The sequence below is a fragment of the Saccopteryx leptura genome, chromosome 11 (genome assembly GCF_036850995.1).
Source record: "Saccopteryx leptura isolate mSacLep1 chromosome 11, mSacLep1_pri_phased_curated, whole genome shotgun sequence".
NCBI lineage: Eukaryota > Metazoa > Chordata > Mammalia > Chiroptera > Emballonuridae > Saccopteryx > Saccopteryx leptura.
In genome coordinates, this window is record NC_089513.1 from 63,490,928 (window position 1) to 63,509,705 (window position 18,778).

The 18,778-nt window shown below is 61.8% G+C and overlaps 1 protein-coding gene across 1 annotated transcript in view; it reads right to left on the reverse strand.

Annotated features, from left to right (window-relative positions):
* PLXNA1 (plexin A1) overlaps positions 1-18,778 on the reverse strand; it is a 56,861-nt gene that overhangs the window by 27,317 nt on the left and 10,766 nt on the right. Inside the window, exons 3-10 of the mRNA XM_066352684.1 lie at positions 18,175-18,357; positions 7,985-8,125; positions 6,969-7,069; positions 6,521-6,644; positions 6,283-6,436; positions 5,440-5,539; positions 3,927-4,041; positions 856-1,056 (exon numbers count right to left, since the gene is read on the reverse strand). Of these exons, the coding sequence (XP_066208781.1) occupies positions 856-1,056; positions 3,927-4,041; positions 5,440-5,539; positions 6,283-6,436; positions 6,521-6,644; positions 6,969-7,069; positions 7,985-8,125; positions 18,175-18,357 (1,119 nt within the window). The remainder of the gene's footprint in view (positions 1-855; positions 1,057-3,926; positions 4,042-5,439; positions 5,540-6,282; positions 6,437-6,520; positions 6,645-6,968; positions 7,070-7,984; positions 8,126-18,174; positions 18,358-18,778) is intronic.

Here is an 18,778-nt window from a genome sequence, read left to right on the forward strand (position 1 = left end):
GCTACGAACCCCAAACCCCAGCCCACCCTGCTGGGAAACAGGAGAGGTCGGCCAAAGGGCCATCACCACTGGCAGGGGTCCACAGCTCTGCCTCAGGCCCTTCCGGGATTTAAGAGTCGGGGCCAAAGGCAGGCCTTACAGAGGACCCAGAGGCGCCACCACCAACAGGGCCTCAGCTACTACAGGCCACATTCCTCCTGGGCAGATGGGAAGCGAGGCCTGCTGGAGGCCACAGAAAGAGCTGGACGAGGGCCTCTCAGAACGCCACTCCCTCCGACCCGCCAGGGAAGATTCTGACTCTGCAAAGAGCACTGTCACTAAATTAACAGGACCCGACAGAAGGCTTTTAAAATGTCTCCCTATTTGATTCGAGGTTCCAAACGCGGCTGCTTCTCGGCACTCGGGCAATACCTGCCCAGTAGTGCGCAAACGCACAAGCCACTATGAACAGTTTCTGAGTCTGCCCACAGGAGACATAAAAGGAGCCGAATGCTTGGGCACTCATCCTCACCCTGACCGTGTCCCTCCCAGAAGCACCACACCTGCCTGGCCTCCTCACCCATGTTCTGAAGACCCCATGCAAACCCATGTCTGTATATCCCGCCACATCACAGTTGCCCACTCCCACATCTGGCATGTACTCCCTCCAAACATCTGGGTGGCTCTGGGCAGTGCCCCACCTGCATACCCAGGTACACCTGAACGGAATAGCACTCACCTAGGGAGCTCTGAACAGCTGACTGTGCCCTGTCCTTTTGCTCATGAGCAGAAGCCTGATCCTAAGGCTGAGTATGACCAGCCCAGTCCAGCAGAAAGGGTCCCCAACCCCCCCCCGCCAGCTTTCGCCAACCTTACCGAGGAGTTCTGACACTGCAGGCTGGTGCTGTTGAAGCGCAGGGCCGTGACGCGGGCCGGGCTCCCTGGGATGTGGAAGAGGCACTCGTAGCCACGCTGGCCCGACTGGGGCTGTGGCAGGTTCCGGGCGGTGAGGGTGATGGGCTTCACCACACCCACGGGCACATAGATCTGGGTGGAGGGCAGGATCTGCGGGCAGTCCTGGGGGTGACAGTGCTTCGGCTGAGCCCAGAGCAGGGTGTGCCCGACTGTGGGCAGACTGCAATCTGTACAACCCGTGCTTCTCCAGGGCAAGTATCCGTCTGCCCACTTCACATACCATTAGACTGAGGGCGTAAAGAAACAGCCAGTCTGACCAGAGGCAGGAGGCCTGGGTTTTACACTTGCCAGCCTGCATGGCCTCATTCTGTGCCCCAGGGTAGGCACGCTGCCCTCTGGACCCACAGTGCCCTGTCTAGAGCTCCAGGAGCCCATCGTTCAGTAACCAAGGGGCCCCATCTGGCCCACAGCTGAAAAGGCCCTTGAGAGAGGAGCAGCCATAGTGGGATGCTGGGGTTATAGGCTCCGCTGAGGGCCCGGGGAGCATGTAAAAATAGCCAGGCAGAAAAGCAGTCGGGCCCCCGGGGCCAGTGCTTCTGCAACAATAAACTGACGCAACAGCCGCGCTCCCTTGCAGCACAGCGACAGCCGCCACAGCAGGAAGCGGGCTCAGGGGTATCACTGAGCTGGACTTTTAAATAGAGATGCTGAAAACAGGCCTAATCCCCAAAGCCTGCGCTATCTCCCAACACGGCGTGGGCCCAAGCCTGGCTCTGCGGAGGCCTTTAAGGGACACTGGGGGAGCAGAGCCAGCAGGGTGTAACCAGGCAGGCTGACCGCTTATCCTGGGTCTAGGGTGCCTCCTTGTCTCTACCGAGAGAAGCAGGTGACGGTGATGTGCACAGAAGACCACTGGCCCTCACCTGGGCCGGGGGTCTCGTGGCCATCTGAAGGGGTGCACGGCCCAGCCCCCAGGCCCAGAGATCTTCCTGCTGCCTCCCAGACCTGGGCTGCCCCTCCTGGGCTACCCAGCAGCCCTGGCTCATCCTGGCCAGCAGAACTGTTCTCACTGCTCCCTACCTCACCCCTCCACTCTGCACAGGCACTATCTCCGCTGCCCAGCAGGCCACGCCACTGTCAGCCTTGGGGTACAGACTCTGTAACCCCGGCCCAGGCTCTGGCTGGGGCCTCGGCCATGTAGAGAGGTCCGCTCAGGGCTGTGACATTCCTTTCAGGCCCCAGGAGTGACCCGAGACCAGGCCGAGCTGGGAGAAAGATGAGCGGTATAGAACAGTAGACCAAGCAGACCAGGGCTTCTCCTTGAGGGGACCCATCTGCATTAAAAGGGCTCTGGGTCTAAACACTGGCTCGAGAGTGGAAAGTGAGTGAGGGGCCACGAGTCTGCTTACATGACCCAAGCTCTACCTGTACTCGCTTGACCTAGAACTTCTGCTTACCCAGACGAGGAATCGAGAAGACTGCCCTCTACTCCACTTCTAGGGACAGCATGACCAGGGTCAGTCGTCCTGGTAAGGCCACTGGGAGGGAAGGCACGTGACTGCTGTAGAAACGCTAACCACACTCCCATTCCTGGAGAAGCCAGACCCAGGATTCCTAGCGGGAAGTCCCAGCTCCTAGGTCTGGGCCGCCTCAGACTGAGTGCAGACTCTGCTTCAGGGGTGCTCCACATGGGAGCCCTGCTGAGCCATCGACCCGGCGCCAGCTCAGACTGAGTGCAGACTCTGCTTCAGGGGTGCTCACATGGGAGCCCTGCTGAGCCATCGACCCGGCGCCAGCTCAGACTGAGTGCAGACTCTGCTTCAGGGGTGCTCACATGGGAGCCCTGCTGAGCCATCGACCCGGCGCCAGCTCAGACTGAGTGCAGACTCTGCTTCAGGGGTGCTCACATGGGAGCCCTGCTGAGCCATCGACCTGGCGCCGGCTGCCCCTCACCACCCTTCCTAACGTGCTCTGGTGGCTTCCACTTCAAACAACCCAAACAAATGCGAGAGCACAGGGACAGGGCAAGGAGTGGCCATCTTGGGGACTCCTTCCAATGGGGAACCGAGAAAGTCCAGAGTCAGTATGCTCCTAAGTGAGGGGTGGTCACAGAGGAGCCAAACCTAAGCCAGAGATGGGAAGTGGAGGCCTGGGCTGGGAGCCCAAGTCCTTCCAAACAATGGATCGGTTAAGTCTGTGGACATCTTACACTTCTCATAGAGGTACCCATAACACTGAGACTACAGCGTAAGAGGGAGTATCTGTGGAATAAATCCACCCCCCAACAGCCCTCCCTGGACCCAACTGCTCCCTCAGCCCTGCATGGGCAGACTCCCAGGCCAGGTCTGCACTTGCTGCTCTACTTCCCCTGCCATCAAGGCCACCACAGCCCTCCTGAGGTTCCCAGACCCCAGGGTCACTGACCCCACAGGGGTCAGCACGACTAGCTTCCTGCTACCCAGGACACCACAGCTCCCGACACAGGCCAAACTCCGAGGAAAGCCCACCGCCCACCTCCTACGTCCCTGGCCCTAACAGCACCCACTCTCACGGACACTGCCACCCCAGATGCCCTTAGTCCCTGCCCGTTCTCAACCTGCCCCCATTGCCATCTTATCCTGTGACGGGCAACAGAGGTCCAGAGGGTGACGGTGCGGGGTGACAGGGGAGGCTCTGTTCAGGCAGGCCCACAGCAGGGCCAGGGCTTGCTGCATTTCCTCTGTCCCAGGACTGTCCAGAGAAGCCTAGGATAGCTAAAGCCCCCGAGTGCCCCATGGCCAGCAGGACCCACACCCAGGAGGGACCATTGGCTTGAGGCTTCTGTGCCTCCCCTAAAGGTCATAAAAAAGACCCAGTAACCACCAACAATGCCACTGGCTGGCCTCAGACCAAGATAGCCATGAATGACGTCCCCAACCTCACAGACCTTTTGGGTGGCATCTCAGCTACCCGTGGGAGCTCTCCCAGGACCACCTACAGAGAGCATGTGGCTCTGCTATACCCTAAAGCCCTGCCCCATCCAATAGCTTTACCTCAGACACATTGACACGACCCTCCAGGAAGGCGCAGTCGGCGGCATTGTGTGTGCACACGTGGCGGTATTTGCACCAGTGGCAGGGAAAAGAGCCATTGACACAGGACAGGCAGCTGCAAGGAGGGAGTGGGACAGTGAGGCCGGGCATTGTGTGCTTCTACCAGTGGCCACACAGGGCCACACCACACAGCTGCTTGATGCCCCTCCAGCAGTGAACACAGGGCCACCCCAAGACCTCTGCCCTACTGACCCTCCACGTGCTCAGGGAGACCTTCCCTATCAACTGGTCTTACCAATGAACTGCCTGATGCTCTCTCTCTCCTTCAGTGCTCTTCCCCCAGACCCTCAATCACCTGACGGTCCACCTCAGAGCAAGCCCACAGAGCTTTCCTGATGACGGACATGTCTGAAGTCTACACCGTCCACTGTGGTGACCACTGTACACATTAGAGTACACATGACAATTACTACTGGCAATGTGTTAGTGCAATTAAAGGACTGTATTTTATGTTCTGTCCTAAGTTATAACTTAGATTTAAATCTGGGTGGCTAGCAGCTGCTGCATGCTGGATAGAGCTCTAGGAGACGTCCACCTCCCTGAAGGCTCCTGGCAGGAGCTCGTCCCATTCATTCCAACCCAACCCCAGAGCTGGGACGGGGACCTTTCAGTGCTCTTGCCCACACAGCTTCGGATGACTGGCACCTTGTGTCTACAGCCTCCACGGCCACTTTGACACCCAGGGAAATGTCACTGGCTCCTAGAGGACCTCCTAACCCACCAGCCACTGGGCTTTTCCTGAGACCCTCAATCCCTTCCAGCTCTGAAGTGCTCCAGAGATCCCAGCCTGCCCAAGACAGAGTGGTCATACCCGGGTAATAACACCCAGGCCGCATTAACAAGGACAGACACAGATAAAACTGAACCCCACCATCCCCACACCCCATGCTGGCCCTTCTAAGGCTGGGCACCCTCCAGGTCAGAAACGGAGCCGAGAGCAGCCCTCTAGGCCCAGTGCCCCAGCCCACGGCAGGACAAACTTAGGTCCTCTGCCTCGCCCGTTATAGCTGATGCTCACAGCCAAGACAGACGGCACACGAGTCCCGGCCAGCACCAGGGAGAGCTCCCACCTTGGTTCTCTGTGCTCCACACTCTCCGGGGCCCCCTTCTCCCCACCTGTGTGAGCGAGGACCCAGACTTCTACTTGTCCCAGCACAGCAGATACTGACTAGCCAGTGCCACGGCATGCTAGTTCCCATCTAGACACCGTAGCAGACCCCTCTCCCAACTCCCTGCGTTCCCCACCTTGCTCTGGCACCCACAGGTCACACTGAGGCTGAAGGCAAGACTCTCCAGGGGTGAACCATGTCACCCCCTGACAGCGCCTCTGCCCCAGCCTCAGGCTCATCTCCCCCCTCCTCAGGAGGCTGCTCTCATGTCAGGCCACGCCCTCTGCCCTAACCACTGGGCGGGCTGCAGCGTGCCCTGCCCAGACAGGAGGACGAACACTCACGACTGGTGGACACTGCAGTTGTAGAAGACGAAGTCCACGGATGCAAACTTCTTGCCCGTCTCCTTAGATTTTAGGTAGAGCTTCACCACCCGCTGGTCTCCTGCAGGGAGCAGAAGCTCAAGTCATCAGGGCCACACAAAACCGCTTAACTCAAGACCCCCAGGCAGGGCAATCCCCAAACAGAAAATGATCTTGCTAAAGATAAACCCAACTACCAACTGCACAGCTGCTGGCTGCTCACGAGCCCCTCCAGCGTGTGGACCCTGCACATACCAGGGGGACCCCACGCATCTTTTTTTTTGTATTTTTCTGAAGTTGGAAACGGGGAGGCAGTCAGACAGACTCCGCATGCGCCCGACCGGGATCCACCCGGCATGCCTACCAGGGGGTGATGCTCCGCCCATCTGGGGCATTGCTCTGTTGTGACCAGAGCCATTCTAGCGCCTGAGGCAGAGGCCACAGAGCCATCCTCAGCGCCCGGGCCAACTTTGCTCCAATGGAGCCTTGGCTGCGGGTGGGGAAGAGAGAGACAGAGAGGAAGGAGGGGGGGGGGTGGAGAAGCAGATGGGTGCTTCTCCTGTGTGCCCTGGCCGGGAATTGAACCCAGGACTCCCACACACCAGGCCGACGCTCTACCGCTGAGCCAACCGGCCAGGGCCCCCATGTATCTCTGCACCCGTGTTCCCTGCCTCCTGTCTACACCACTCCCTGTAGGCATCTGCTCCTTATCTTGCCATCTCCCTTGGTCACCATGCAATACCCTCTCTGTCCCTGAGAGTCTACCTACCTCCCCAGTAGGAGGCCCCGTCGGGCACTGCCCAGACCTAGCTGTGGTGCACTCACCCTGGCCCCGCGTGATGGGTGCCACCTCCCCAGAGGACGGTGAGTGGCAGTGGATGCGGCCGTCCTCCAGGATGCTCTCGGACTCAGTGAAGTCCTCGAAGGAGCAGTTGACGCCGGCCGAGAGGTCAGGCACGTTCCAGGCCTGCAGCACGAGCTGGGCACCCATGGCAGGAAGTGTGGGTAAACGGGGTCCTGCCACCCCACCCATCCTCCAGCCTCACCAGGTGGCCACACTCACCGGGACTTGAGACATGGTGACAGAGACGTTGCGAGGCTGCACGGTCAGCTGCACACACTGCAGCAGGTCTGAGGCGAAGCGCTGAGGCTCGTCTGCCCGCTCACAGGCGTCCCGACGGGAGCAGCTGCGGGCAGAGGGGGCTGGCTCGGCGTGGGCAGGGGGCCCGAGGAGGGGCCAGCACCCAGCCTGCTCTGCAGGGCTGGTGTCTCGCTGAAGGAGCACTCTAGCTTCGGTACACGCTATGTTTACTAGGATGGGACTGGGCTGCCGCAACTCAGCTGGTCACGGCAAACTGCCAAACCCAGAGCACCTCGCCCAGGAAAGACTCAAGAAGCTTGGAGGGGAGCTGTGACTACCCCAGGTGCACAACAAGGCCACCTGGGGCAGAGACAGCCAGGCTGGGGTGCCAGGACCTCCTGCCCTTCCCCCGCACCCCATCCAGACTCACATGCTATGTAGGACACACCAGCCGCAGTGGGGGTCCCGAGAGCCCAGGCACAGCTCACAGGATGTGTACTGCACGCAGCTCTCCACAGGCACTCGTGTCACCTGGCAGAAGACCCTGTGTCAGGCCCCCACCAGGCCCATGCCAGGGGCCCCTGCCAGCCTCAGGTCCCCAGCACCACTGTGTACCCCCTGGCCCTAGACCTCAGGGACACCCCCAGCTTAGCACTTCCTCCAGCTAAGTCTATTGAAAAGCCAGTCCCAAGTGACACAACCTTGGCTGAATCAGGCCTCTCCCCCGGGAGCCCAGGTGGTGATGGCCAGGGAGTGAGCCAGTGGACAACAGGTGAGCCACCTAAGAGAAGCACCGGCCACTCCGGCCAGAGTTAGTCTCCCATCTGTCTGGACTCCGAGCTCCAGGGTAGCGAGGCTCGCTGGCCTCCATCTTCAGTACAGAGGCAGGCTGTGCCCCCACTCACCCCAACCGCACCTGTGTTGCCCTGAGATCCCCAGGAACCCAACAGCCAGGAGAGGAAGAGAGGAGAAATGAGAGCTGGCCAAGAAGGGAGGGAGGTCTTGTCTCTCTTACCTGCCTCCCGATCCCCCCACAACTACCATGGTTCACCAGGTAGAGCAGAAGGGCGAGACTGCCGCAAGCATGCCAGGCCAAAAGCACAAGCAAATGGCCTTGACAGGCGGGCCAGGCCAGCCACAGGCCCCACAGGGGCTGCTCCCCAATTCCCCCACAGGCCGACGAGGCCAGTTCTAGGCCCGGTCCCAGTCTGAGAACTCAGGGCCCCTTCGAGGCACACACCCAAGCCTGCCGTGACACCAGTACCCTGATAATGCTCTCACACGCGAGTCTTTGCTGCTGTAGACATGAAGTCGTTCAGGAGCGACGGGCATTCTACACCCGGCCCAGGAGAGACCAGAGGCAGCATGGAAAGTGAGGGCCGGTGGCGGCCACGCGCAGCTCCCCAGGGTGGGCCCCCCACATGCACCCAGCAGCGCAGCACCTACCTGCTTCTCTGTCATGGCGTAGAGGTACTGGCGGTCAGGGCTGAGGACCAGGTCGCGAAGGATGGGGCTGCCCTCTTGGGCCACCACACTCTCGTAGGCCAGGGCTGGCCGGCCACCGGGGTTGGCCAGGTCCACCAGGATCTGTGGCAGTGAGGGCCTGAGAAAACTGTGCCGATGTCTTTGTGCCCCAGCCCTCTGCCCACGTAAGGTAGGGGTCCCAAGTCCCACCCTGAGCCATCCCCCAAGCCCTGTAAGAATACGGCTGAGGCCTGTACCTCACCCCAAGCAGCCTGCCTAGGACACACTGTATACCAGTAAGCTGGTACCGGCCTAGTCCCTTCATCAGTCAACAGAGGTCATAGCCCAGGGCTGGGGGTTTTGGGGGGCTGAAGATTACCACAGCCCCACCCCTTACCCACCACCAATTGTATAGCCATGTAATGTAAAGGTGGCAGGGACCCCTAAAAGTGCACCACCTTCCCTAGGACAGGCTGGGCCTCCCAGAGGAGGTGATATCTGGGGTAAGGGAAAAAGAGGGGCCCACAGAAAGCATGGGAGGTCTGGTGCAGCTGAGAAGGCAAAGAAGTGAGACCTCTGTAGCCCCCAGGGGGAGGGGGCTGTGTGAGTGTGAGCCCAGGGCACCCTGGAGCTGGGCACACCCCCAGAGGGAGTGAGACCTCTGTAGTCCCCAGGGTGAGGGGGCTGTGTGAGTGTGAGCCCAGGGCACCCTGGAGCTGGGCACACCCCCAGAGGGAGTGAGACCTCTGTAGTCCCCAGGGTGAGGGGGCTGTGTGAGTGTGAGCCCAGGGCACCCTGGAGCTGGGCACACCCCCAGAGGGAGTGAGACCTCTGTAGCCCCCAGGGTGAGGGGGCTGTGAGTGAGCCCAGGGCACCCTGGAGCTGGGCATACCCCAGAGGAAGGCATATTTCAGATGCCAAACAAACCAGGCATTAATTAGCCAGCTCTTCTCTGCAGCTTACAATGCTATAAGTATTTTTAGTTGCCTTTACCAAACAAATGTATTTAATTAACAGAGACCCAGGGGCCTTTCCAGAGATGGGACTCATGGGGCAGTGTCTGCTAGCTCAGCTGGTCTGGGAAGGCTCCCAGGACACAGAGCTGCTGGCCCTTCCCAGGCCCGGCCCTGCTCTGGCGATAAGCAGCCTACCTCTCCACCTCTACCTCAGGGGCAGGGCCTGGGCTGGGGCTCAGCCCCAAGAGCCCTGCTTTGCACCCCTTCACGGACGGAACAGAGCGGGCCTGAGTAACCGGGCAGAAGCCCCCGGCTCAGACCAGCTCTAGCAGGGGACGGGGAAGGGGAGCCAGCCAGGGAGGGGCGCTGTGTCTCTGGCCAGAGGCTGCTGGCTGCGGGAGACTGGGAGGGCTGCATTCCTGAGAGCCCAGAGCCATCCCCAGCTCAGCTGCACATTCTCTCAGCTGCCACCCGCCAGGCAGCCAGGCTTAAGTCAAACCAGAGCAGGAAGAGCAGAGGCCAACGCTGGGCAGGGGGCGGCAGACCTGAGTCGGGCCAGTAGCAGCCCAGATGTCTCTAGCCTAGCTTCTGGGAGGAGGATACCAGGGGAGAGGCCCCCAGCCTCAGAGCCCCTGCAGGAGACACTGGACAGGCCCCTGCATCCAGCCTCCCCCCACAAACCTCCTGCCCTGCTTAGTGGCTGCAGGCACTGCCCAGACAGCTGCTCACCAGGAGCTGGGGGCCAGCTGGAGATGAGCCCCTTGAGCTAGCTGGGCCAGGAGAGACATCAGCCACAAGGAAGCCAGGAGTCCAGTCTCTGGATCTATAGTGCTTGGGCCCAAGCCCGGCTCAGATACCCCCAGCTGTGTGACCCTGGTGGGGTGCTAACCCTTTCTAAGCCTGTTTCCCTGCCTGTCAAATGGAAATGACAGACAGCCCTCTCTTCACCAAAGCTTCCCTGAGGATTAAATGAGGACCAAGCCAGTGTGTCAAACAGGGGAACGTGAAGTGGCCAAGCCCTGCGGCCATCATCAAAGCCCAGCAGCCGGTCACACGGGCCTGGTGCGGCCAGCCTGGACAGCAGCCAGGGCCAAGGGACACAAGAGCAGAACCAGGCCCAGTGCAGACCCGGAGCTCAGACTGACTGTCTTCGCCGAAATGGCCTGGCCCTGCCCTGCCCCCATCTCGACGGCTGCCTCCGGCAGTACTCAGAACCCAATCTGACCCCATCTCTGAGTGCCAGGCCTCTCACTGGGAACCGCCTGCCGCCAGGGCCTTGACAGGAACACTCTTGAGGTGTCTGCTGAACACGGACACTTGAGAGGCTCGGCCCCTCCCACTCCGACCATCTGGGGTCACATGCTGCCAGTCCTGACTGCAACCTGGCCAGGCCTGCACACCCTCCCCTCCCAGGGATAAGGACACAGGCTGAGGAAGAGATGTCACATCCCGGGTGTACAATGGCTCTGAGGCATGGCAGAGGACAAGCACAGAGCATGCCTCTTGCCCGGGGTCCTGGAGGTGGGAGAGGGGAGGCAGGCTAGGCCTGGCTCTGGAGTGCCCCGCCCCGGGCCAGCAGCGTGCCGACTCTGACAGGTGGCACCCGACAGCTGCAACGGGGAGCATGCCTATCACCTGTCCACCCACCTGCCTGCTGCTGGACAGCCCCCAGGCCTCACACACACACAGGCAGGCCCCGGGGAGACAGGGCATTTCTGGAGGGCACAGAGCAAGGGGGATGTTGAGAGGCCTGAACCACGGGCCAGAGATGCCGTGCGACACGGTGATGGACCCACACTGTGTGCCACGTACCGTGGCCCAGGCCCAGCAGGGCCCCTGCATGAACACATGACAGTGGGGTATGGCCGAGAACGACCGGTCCTGATGTCCCGGTTAGTTTTCAGGCTGTGGGGACTTGTGTAGTATAGACAGGTAAGAGGTATATGAGGCTCACAGGGCCCTGGACTGCCCACTGCACCTAGGGACACAGAGTCTGCCCCATAAATGGAGGACAGATGCAGGAGGCTTCCAGGAGGGCATTCCAGGGAGAATGAGCGTGCAGGGCAGGCACAGGGCCAGACTCCTGGCAGGACATCAGGGTACATGCCGTAGGCAGCATGCATGCCGACAGCATACCCACATCCCCAGCTGTCCACTCTAGGGCCACCCACCTGGGGCAGCTGGGCTTGCAAAACACACAGGAAACTTCCAGAGTTCCCTGGTGCCATCCCCCCCTTCCAGCTGTCACCTCTGTGCTTGGCAAACCTTTCCCCAAAAACCACGAGAACATTCCAGGACTGGCTGCAACTGCCCTCCCTCATACCTCCCACCACAGAACACTTCAGGGCCCACCCAACCCTCTGTGCCATAGGCCCTCCCCACCCCTGCTGAGAAAGAAGCCTTCCCTCTGCCCAGATCGCTTTAGTGAAGCTGCCCAGCCTCCTGGGCACATCTCCCAAGCTGCGCCAGGCCTGGTCACCCACCCACCCATAGGTCTAGCCCAGAAAGCATGGCTACCACCACCCAGCCTCTGCCTGGTTTCCCAGACCTGTCCACTTCTCCCCAGTCTTCCCCATCCCTCTGTAGAGGGCAGTCCCTGGAGTCTGAGCTGAGGCAAAGGGCGACCAGCATTCCCAGGGAGGGGCCGGGCCCCGAGACCTCCTGGAGCCAGGGCCAGACAAGGCACTGACCATAGGCGTGCCTCCTAATACCACCACCACAGGGGCCTCTCCTTGCCCTCCCCACAGATGGCCCAGGGAGCAGGCTCAGCCCTTCACCCCCAGGCCCCTGCAGAGGGAGCCCTGCCTGAGGCCGAGGGGAGGAAGCTAGGGACAGGTGGGCGGCCCAACCCCAGGCTGGCTCAGCTGGCTGCCCTGAACTCATCACTGAACAGCCCTGGCCAACTGCCGCAGGCAGGCAGCTGACAGGCCGACCAGGTCAGCTGTCTGTCCATCCCAGAGCCAACAAAGGGCCCATTCTCCAGCTGAGGGCAGGCGGGGGCACTGGGGTGGATTTTTGGGCCGTTCAGGCTGCTTGCCAAGGCCAGCACGCGCCCTAGCTGCCTGGAGGCGGGGGACTGCCCAGCTTGGCCTGTGAAGGAGGAAGAGAGTTCCCTCCTAGGCCCCTCCCAAGATGGCAGCCCTCATGTCTCTATCTGTGATGTGAGGGTCCACTGAATGAGCTGACTCCTGGTCTCCAGGCGGTGATGGATGTGGGGGGAGAACAGGACCATGTGAGGCAGGACAGGCCGAGGACGGGGGCAGCGGCCAGCACGCTGGGCACGCACACGGCTAGGACATCACAGGTGTCCCCTCCTCCTGAGATGCAGCTGCCATGCCTGTTCCCAGCCCCAGGAGGCAGGGTGGCCCCGAGAGGGGCTGCGGGAGCCTCTGCCAACCTCTCCTGGAAAAATTCCCCAAAGGGCAAAGCTCATCTTCTCTCTCCTTCCTGGTCTGGGCCAAACGGGGAGGCCCTGGCAGACTCAGCTCCTAGACCCTTCTTTGCCCGCCGTGGGCTGCCTCGGGACTCCCTCCTGCTCTAGCTGGGGTCAGATTCCAGGCCCCTTCCTGGGGCTACTCTCAGAAAGGCCAGAAGACTTTGATACTGGAAAAGCAACTAGCAATTTCCTTTTGACAGTAACTGGGTAATTGAAACATGGTTTGGAAGAGGCCCAATGGCTGTAATTGGGCCAGACACACCTGGCAAGGTGCGTGGGAAAAGGATCCCCCAAATCTTACCTTTCACACACAGAAGAACTCACAACTCACACACAGAAGAACGGAGACCAACCAACAGAAACAGTGGTCCTCTGTGACCCTCAGTCTCGTCTGCCAACAGACAACCACCTCACAGAGCTAAGTGAAAAGTTTAAGGCGCCAAAAGTTGGGGAGGCCAGCCTGCTGGGAGCTGCCTGGACGCTGGGCCCGAGGCCCCCTGCCCCTGCCGTGGAGGCTGCACAGAGCCCGCCACGAGGCCCCCTGCCCCTGCTGTGGAGGCTGCACAGAGCCCGCCACGAGGCCCCCTGCCCCTGCTGTGGAGGCTGCACAGAGCCCGCCCCGAGGCCCCCTGCCCCTGCTGTGGAGGCTGCACAGAGCCCGCCACGAGGCCCCCTGCCCCTGCTGTGGAGGCTGCACAGAGCCCGCCACGAGGCCCCCTGCCCCTGCCGTGGAGGCTGCACAAAGCCCGCCACGAGGCCCCCTGCCCCTGCCGTGGAGGCTGCACAGAGCCCGGCCACGAGGCCGTGCAGCACGAGCGGCCTTCCCTCACACGGCACTGCCTGGACGCTGGGCCCGAGGCCCCCTGCCCCTGCCGTGGAGGCTGCACAAAGCCCGCCACGAGGCCGTGCAGCACGAGCGGCCTTCCCTCACACGGCACTGCCTGGACAAGCGGCCTTCCCTCACACAGCACTGCCTGGACAAGCGGCCTTCCCTCACACAGCACTGCCTGGACAAGCGGCCTTCCCTCACACAGCACTGCCTGGACAAGCGGCCTTCCCTCACACAGCACTGCCTGGACAAGCGGCCTTCCCTCACACAGCACTGCCTGGACAAGCGGCCTTCCCTCACACGGCACTGCCTGGACAAGCGGCCTTCCCTCACACGGCACTGCCTGGACAAGCGGCCTTCCCTCACACAGCACTGCCTGGACGAGCGGCCTTCCCTCACACAGCACTGTCTGGACATTGGGCCCCGAGGCTCCCCTGCCCCTGCTGTGGAGGCTGCACAAAGCCCGCCACGAGGCCGTGCAGCACGAGCGGCCTTCCCTCACACAGCACTGTCTGGGACTCCCCTCAGCTGGGATGTGGCCAGGATGCCCACGTGCAGCCTGAAATTTAGCATCCGGGGCAACCAAGGGGGCTGCGGCAGGCAGCAGTGACCATCTGGCCTGGAGTACTGCCAAACCCAAAAGTCGTTTGCTGTCCACCTCTCCATCCATGACTCCAGAGACCCAAAGAGCTGGGCCCTCACAGACCTCCCCCACTGGGTCCCCGGCATGTGCAGGTGGACACAAGGCACTCCCACTTTCTGGAAGCCACCACAACCCTCTGGCTCCCTGCCCCCACCTAAGCCAGCCCACCAAGCCTCTCCCAGAATCTTGTGAGACCTCTCCCTGCCCCCGGGACACTAACCCCTGCAGTGAATTGCCCACCACGTGCAGAATAAGGGGTGTCTGAGGCACTGCCTGACACCTCTTCTTCCTCAGGCCCCCTTCAGTCCCCAGCATGCACCAGGGAGCCCCTGAACGTTGGTCATGCTGTTCCTTTCCTCCAAACATCATTCCCGACAGACTCCCCAACCCCTGTACTGTTCAACCTCCATACCCAACTCACTGGGCTGCCAGGAGTGCCCACACCCTGACCCCCAAGCAGATGGGTCCTGGAGGGCAGGGCCCGGTCTGCCATGGTGGAAGGAACCGACCACACACTGTGAGCAGTAACCTTGGGTCCTCATGAAGCTGCCCCTAGCTCACTGGCCCTGACTACAGGGTGGCCACGGCTAGCCTGCCCCTGCAAGGGTCCTATTTATCCAAGGTACCCAGGTGCCCCTGCCAAGGCTGAGGCCTGATTAGTCAGACACACAGAAAAGGAGAGCCTGGGGCAGGATCCTCTGTGCATATCTATGAGCAACTCCATGGCCACCCTCTGGTAGGAAGCTCATGTGACATGGGTGCTGGGACAGGGGGCGAGGATGGCACTAGACAGACCCGCAGAGTGAATGAGAGGTCCCTGTGCCTTCAGCTCAGCACACCTCGGCCAGCTGCACCCAGGAGAGCAGGACACACACAAGTCCGCAGGGCACCACGCAATGCTACCTAAAGGCTCTAGGGACTACCGTCCTTGGCGGGCAGGGGCAGGGCACCCACGGGGCCCACAGGCACAGCGAGCCAGGAAGCAGGCAGCCGGGACTGCTCCCTGCCTGCCAACAGTCCTAGGGAATGAGCACCACCAGGACCAGTTACCTGCCATGTGGAGTCATGCTGCCCAACCACCCTGCCAGGCACTGGCACACACAGGCCCCCGGCTCTGGAAACACCTGGACATTCAGGACAAAACACCAACCCAGCAGATTGGGCAGCCCCAACAGAGACACAGCTCTGCCACAAAAGGCCACGCGCTAACACGCGCGAGGCAGCACTGCTGAAAGACTCCTGGGGAACACACCGCGCCCCCCACCGCCCGAGCAAAACACCACGTGCATGTGTGTAGAGGACACACCACCACACAACCAGCCCTGGCTGCCTACACAGCAGGGCTGAGTCTCAATAACAGCGCTGAGCAAAGGAAGACAAAAGAAGATGCGTTGTGTGATCCAAGCCACAGACGTCCCCAAATCAGTACCACAGCCCTAGGGAGGATAGGGGTCAGTCACTGTAGTAACCCTCAGAGGAGAGTGACTAGGGGGCTCCAAGTGGACAAGACGCCCGGGGTGCTCTCACGTGACACCGTCCTGCGGGTACATCCCCCTGCAGCATGGACGTGGGTCACAGACTAGCTACACACTGCAAGCAGCCATGTGCATGCGCGCGGGGCTCACGTTTCAGCAGGAGAATGCCCGTGGGCCCACACAGAAGCCCACAGTGCCCGCTCCCCTTGGAGCTTCTGGGGGCCTCCAGAGGGCAGGCTGCTGACCCCACAGCCAGAAAGGGCACTGTCCACTTGTGCACCATGTGTAGTGCCCAGCCCATAATTCCAGAGAGGGAAGGAGCCAACACCCAAAGACGGTGAAGGGGTGGAGGGGGTGGAGGGAGGAGGGAGGAGGGGACCGCGGGCTGCGGCTTCCCCATGCCCAGTGGAGCTCTTCTCACGGATGGGCCCAAGTCCAGCTGCTCAGTCCACATGCTGGGTCTCAGTTTCCCCAGCAGACAGGCTGGAGCGCAGGACTAACTGGACTCAAAGCTTCCACCCAGGCCTCCCACAGAAGAGGCTCCGAGGCCAGGGAGTAAGGAGTATGTGTGTATGGGGGGCGGGTACGGACTGACCTGCTCTCCCAAGCCTTGCAGGGTAGCTGGGGCACAGACAGCACTTCAACCAGCCGCCTGCCAGCCCCTCAGCCATCAAATCTAAAGACCGGGAAAGGCACTTCCTAGCCCCGGGGAGCCCAACGTCCTGCTGGACAACAGGCTCTGGACACCCTGTGCAAGGTCTCCAAAGGCTCGCCCACCCCCCCGCCGCCCACGCACCTACCTCAGGGGCAGTTCCCGGGCCTGCCAGGCACATGGGCCCGACGCACCCCACACCCCACAGGGGCTCTCACGGCCCTACCTCAGGGGCAGTTCCCGGGCCTGCCAGGCACATGGGCCCGACGCACCCCACACCCCACAGGGGCTCTCACGGCCCTACCTCAGGGGCAGTTCCCGGGCCTGCCAGGCACATGTGCCCGACGCACCCCACACCCCACAGGGGCTCTCACGGCCCTACCTCAGGGGCAGTTCCCGGGCCTGCCAGGCACATGTGCCCAACGCACCCCACACCCCACAGGGGCTCTCACGGCCCTACCTCAGGGGCAGTTCCCGGGCCTGCCAGGCACATGGGCCCGACGCACCCCACACCCCACAGGGGCTCTCACGGCCCTACCTCAGGGGCAGTTCCCGGGCCTGCCAGGCACATGTGCCCGACGCACCCCACACCCCACAGGGGCTCTCACGGCCCTACCTCAGGGGCAGTTCCCGGGCCTGCCAGGCACATGTGCCCGACGCACCCCACACCCCACAGGGGCTCTCACGGCCCTACCTCAGGGGCAGTTCCCGGGCCTGCCAGGCACATGTGCCCGACGCACCCCACACCCCACAGGGGCTCTCACGGCCCTACCTCAGGGGCAGTTCCCGGGCCTGCCAGGCACATGTGCCCGACGCACCCCACACCCCACAGGGGCTCTCACGGCCCTCTCTCTGCTCCCTCAGCCCGGGGTGTCCTGCCTGGGGCAGGAAGGAGTGAATGCTGGGTGGGGGCCTCACCCCTGGAAGGGAAGAGGGCCCCATACTCAGGCCGCAGGCAGCCCCTAACACCAGGTCTGGAGGGTTTGAGGGTGTGTCGCACCCGAAGGCTGGTTCTGAGGGCACAAGAACTTGTGCAGAAGGTGGCAAGGTCTACACTGCCTCTGCCCCCACTAGCTGCAGCTGGGCAGGCACCCGGCCTCAGTCACTATGAGCAGAAAGCCACAGAAGCCCAGGGTGGCCTTCAGTCAGCAGCGGGGCCCCCAGTGCCACCCAAGCCCCAAGCTGGGGTGGGGGTATCCCTGTCAGAGGTCACAGAGGCCGCGAGTGGCAGAACATGTTCCCAGACCTCTCCTGCACACCCGGCTGGGCTCCGGGTTGAGCACAGGCGAGCCCCGCCCCCACCCGCAGGTGCAGAGCAGGCAGCTGAGTCAGCACAAGGCAGCTGAGTCAGCACCAGGCCTCAGGACAGCTCTGGCCCTGTGCTGACCCTCTGGGGCTCCCAGGCAAACCACCTTGCAGTCACCCTGGGAACTTTCTCCACCGCAGGCCAGACCTCCCCTTGTCTGACTCCCCACCCCACCCCCACCCATGACCCAAGTCAGCCTGCCCCACAGGGGCTCACTCCACCCACCCCTCCAGGAAGCCCTCTCAGCCCAGTCCCATAACCAGCTCCACTCAGCTAACACTTGCTGGTAAGAAAGAAACCTGGAAACACCAGATAGGACCTGCCCAACAGATCCCCGTCCTCAACCTATAAAGCCCAGGGGACAATCCTGAAGCTGGTTCCTGTCACTGTCAGTCACCACACTCCACTCACACCAGCCAGCAGTGGGTGGGGCAGGGGCACGATCCTTGCCCTGCCCTTGGCCTTGCTGCCTCTCCGAAGGACTGGGGGGACCTTCTACACAGCAGAGGCTGCCTCAGCAGACAGCGGGTCCCCAGAAGGGGAGGTGGCCCAGGCAGGTGTGCCGGCTCCCACCACCCACCCACAGACTTCCCAAGTCATCACGTATCTTCAGAGCAGGGCCAGCATCTCCGGGCCCCGGGGGCAATGATGGGATGGCAGGCCCCTCCCAAACCCTGACCCATCCAGACAGGGCCTTTACCGTGTCAGATGCAACCCAGGCCCACAGGGGGAGTGAGGGAAGGTAGGCAGGGCCCGGGGCAGCACCCCTACTTGTCATCTACCGGATGAGACCTCCAGCTCCCAGAGCAACGCCGTCTCCAGCCCCAGCTCCATCCACTCACTCACCCACACCCACACCCACACCCAGGCCTGACCTTTCGGATGCGGCCACTCCGAGTGCCAGTGAACACTACGGTGTGGCCCCGGTAGTCATAGGCAGCCACAGCGGTCAGGCCATCCTCCTTGTCCATGAACAGGGGCGTGCCCTCAATGGTAACTGTGCCCCCCAGTGGCTGGTTGAAGTCCTGTCCACAGAAGTCATCGTCGATCTGTAGGGGCTGTGGGAGGGGAGAGGTGAGACCCGAGGGTGCCCAGCTGGCCCCAAACGCCCTGCCTGAGGGCGGGTCCTCACAGCCACGTCGGCCAGCTCTGCTGACTGAAGGGGCCCGTGGAGGGTCCTCAGAGGCAAGCACATAGCCACACAGAAGGGACGTGGCCCAGGGCACTACCCATACAGATCTGAGGGGTTAGGGACACCTGAACCAATTCGACAGATGGAGATACCAAGGCTCCTGGAGGTTCCTTGAGGCCCAGACAGACCCAGGGCTGGATCCATTTCTCTCTCTCTCTCCCTCCCTCTCTCTCTCTCTCTCTCTCTTTTAATTCAGAATCTTTAACTGTGATGAAGATAACAGCAATGACTAAAAGTTTTGAGTATGTCCTACATACTAAATGTTACTCTGGATAATCTTATATGCA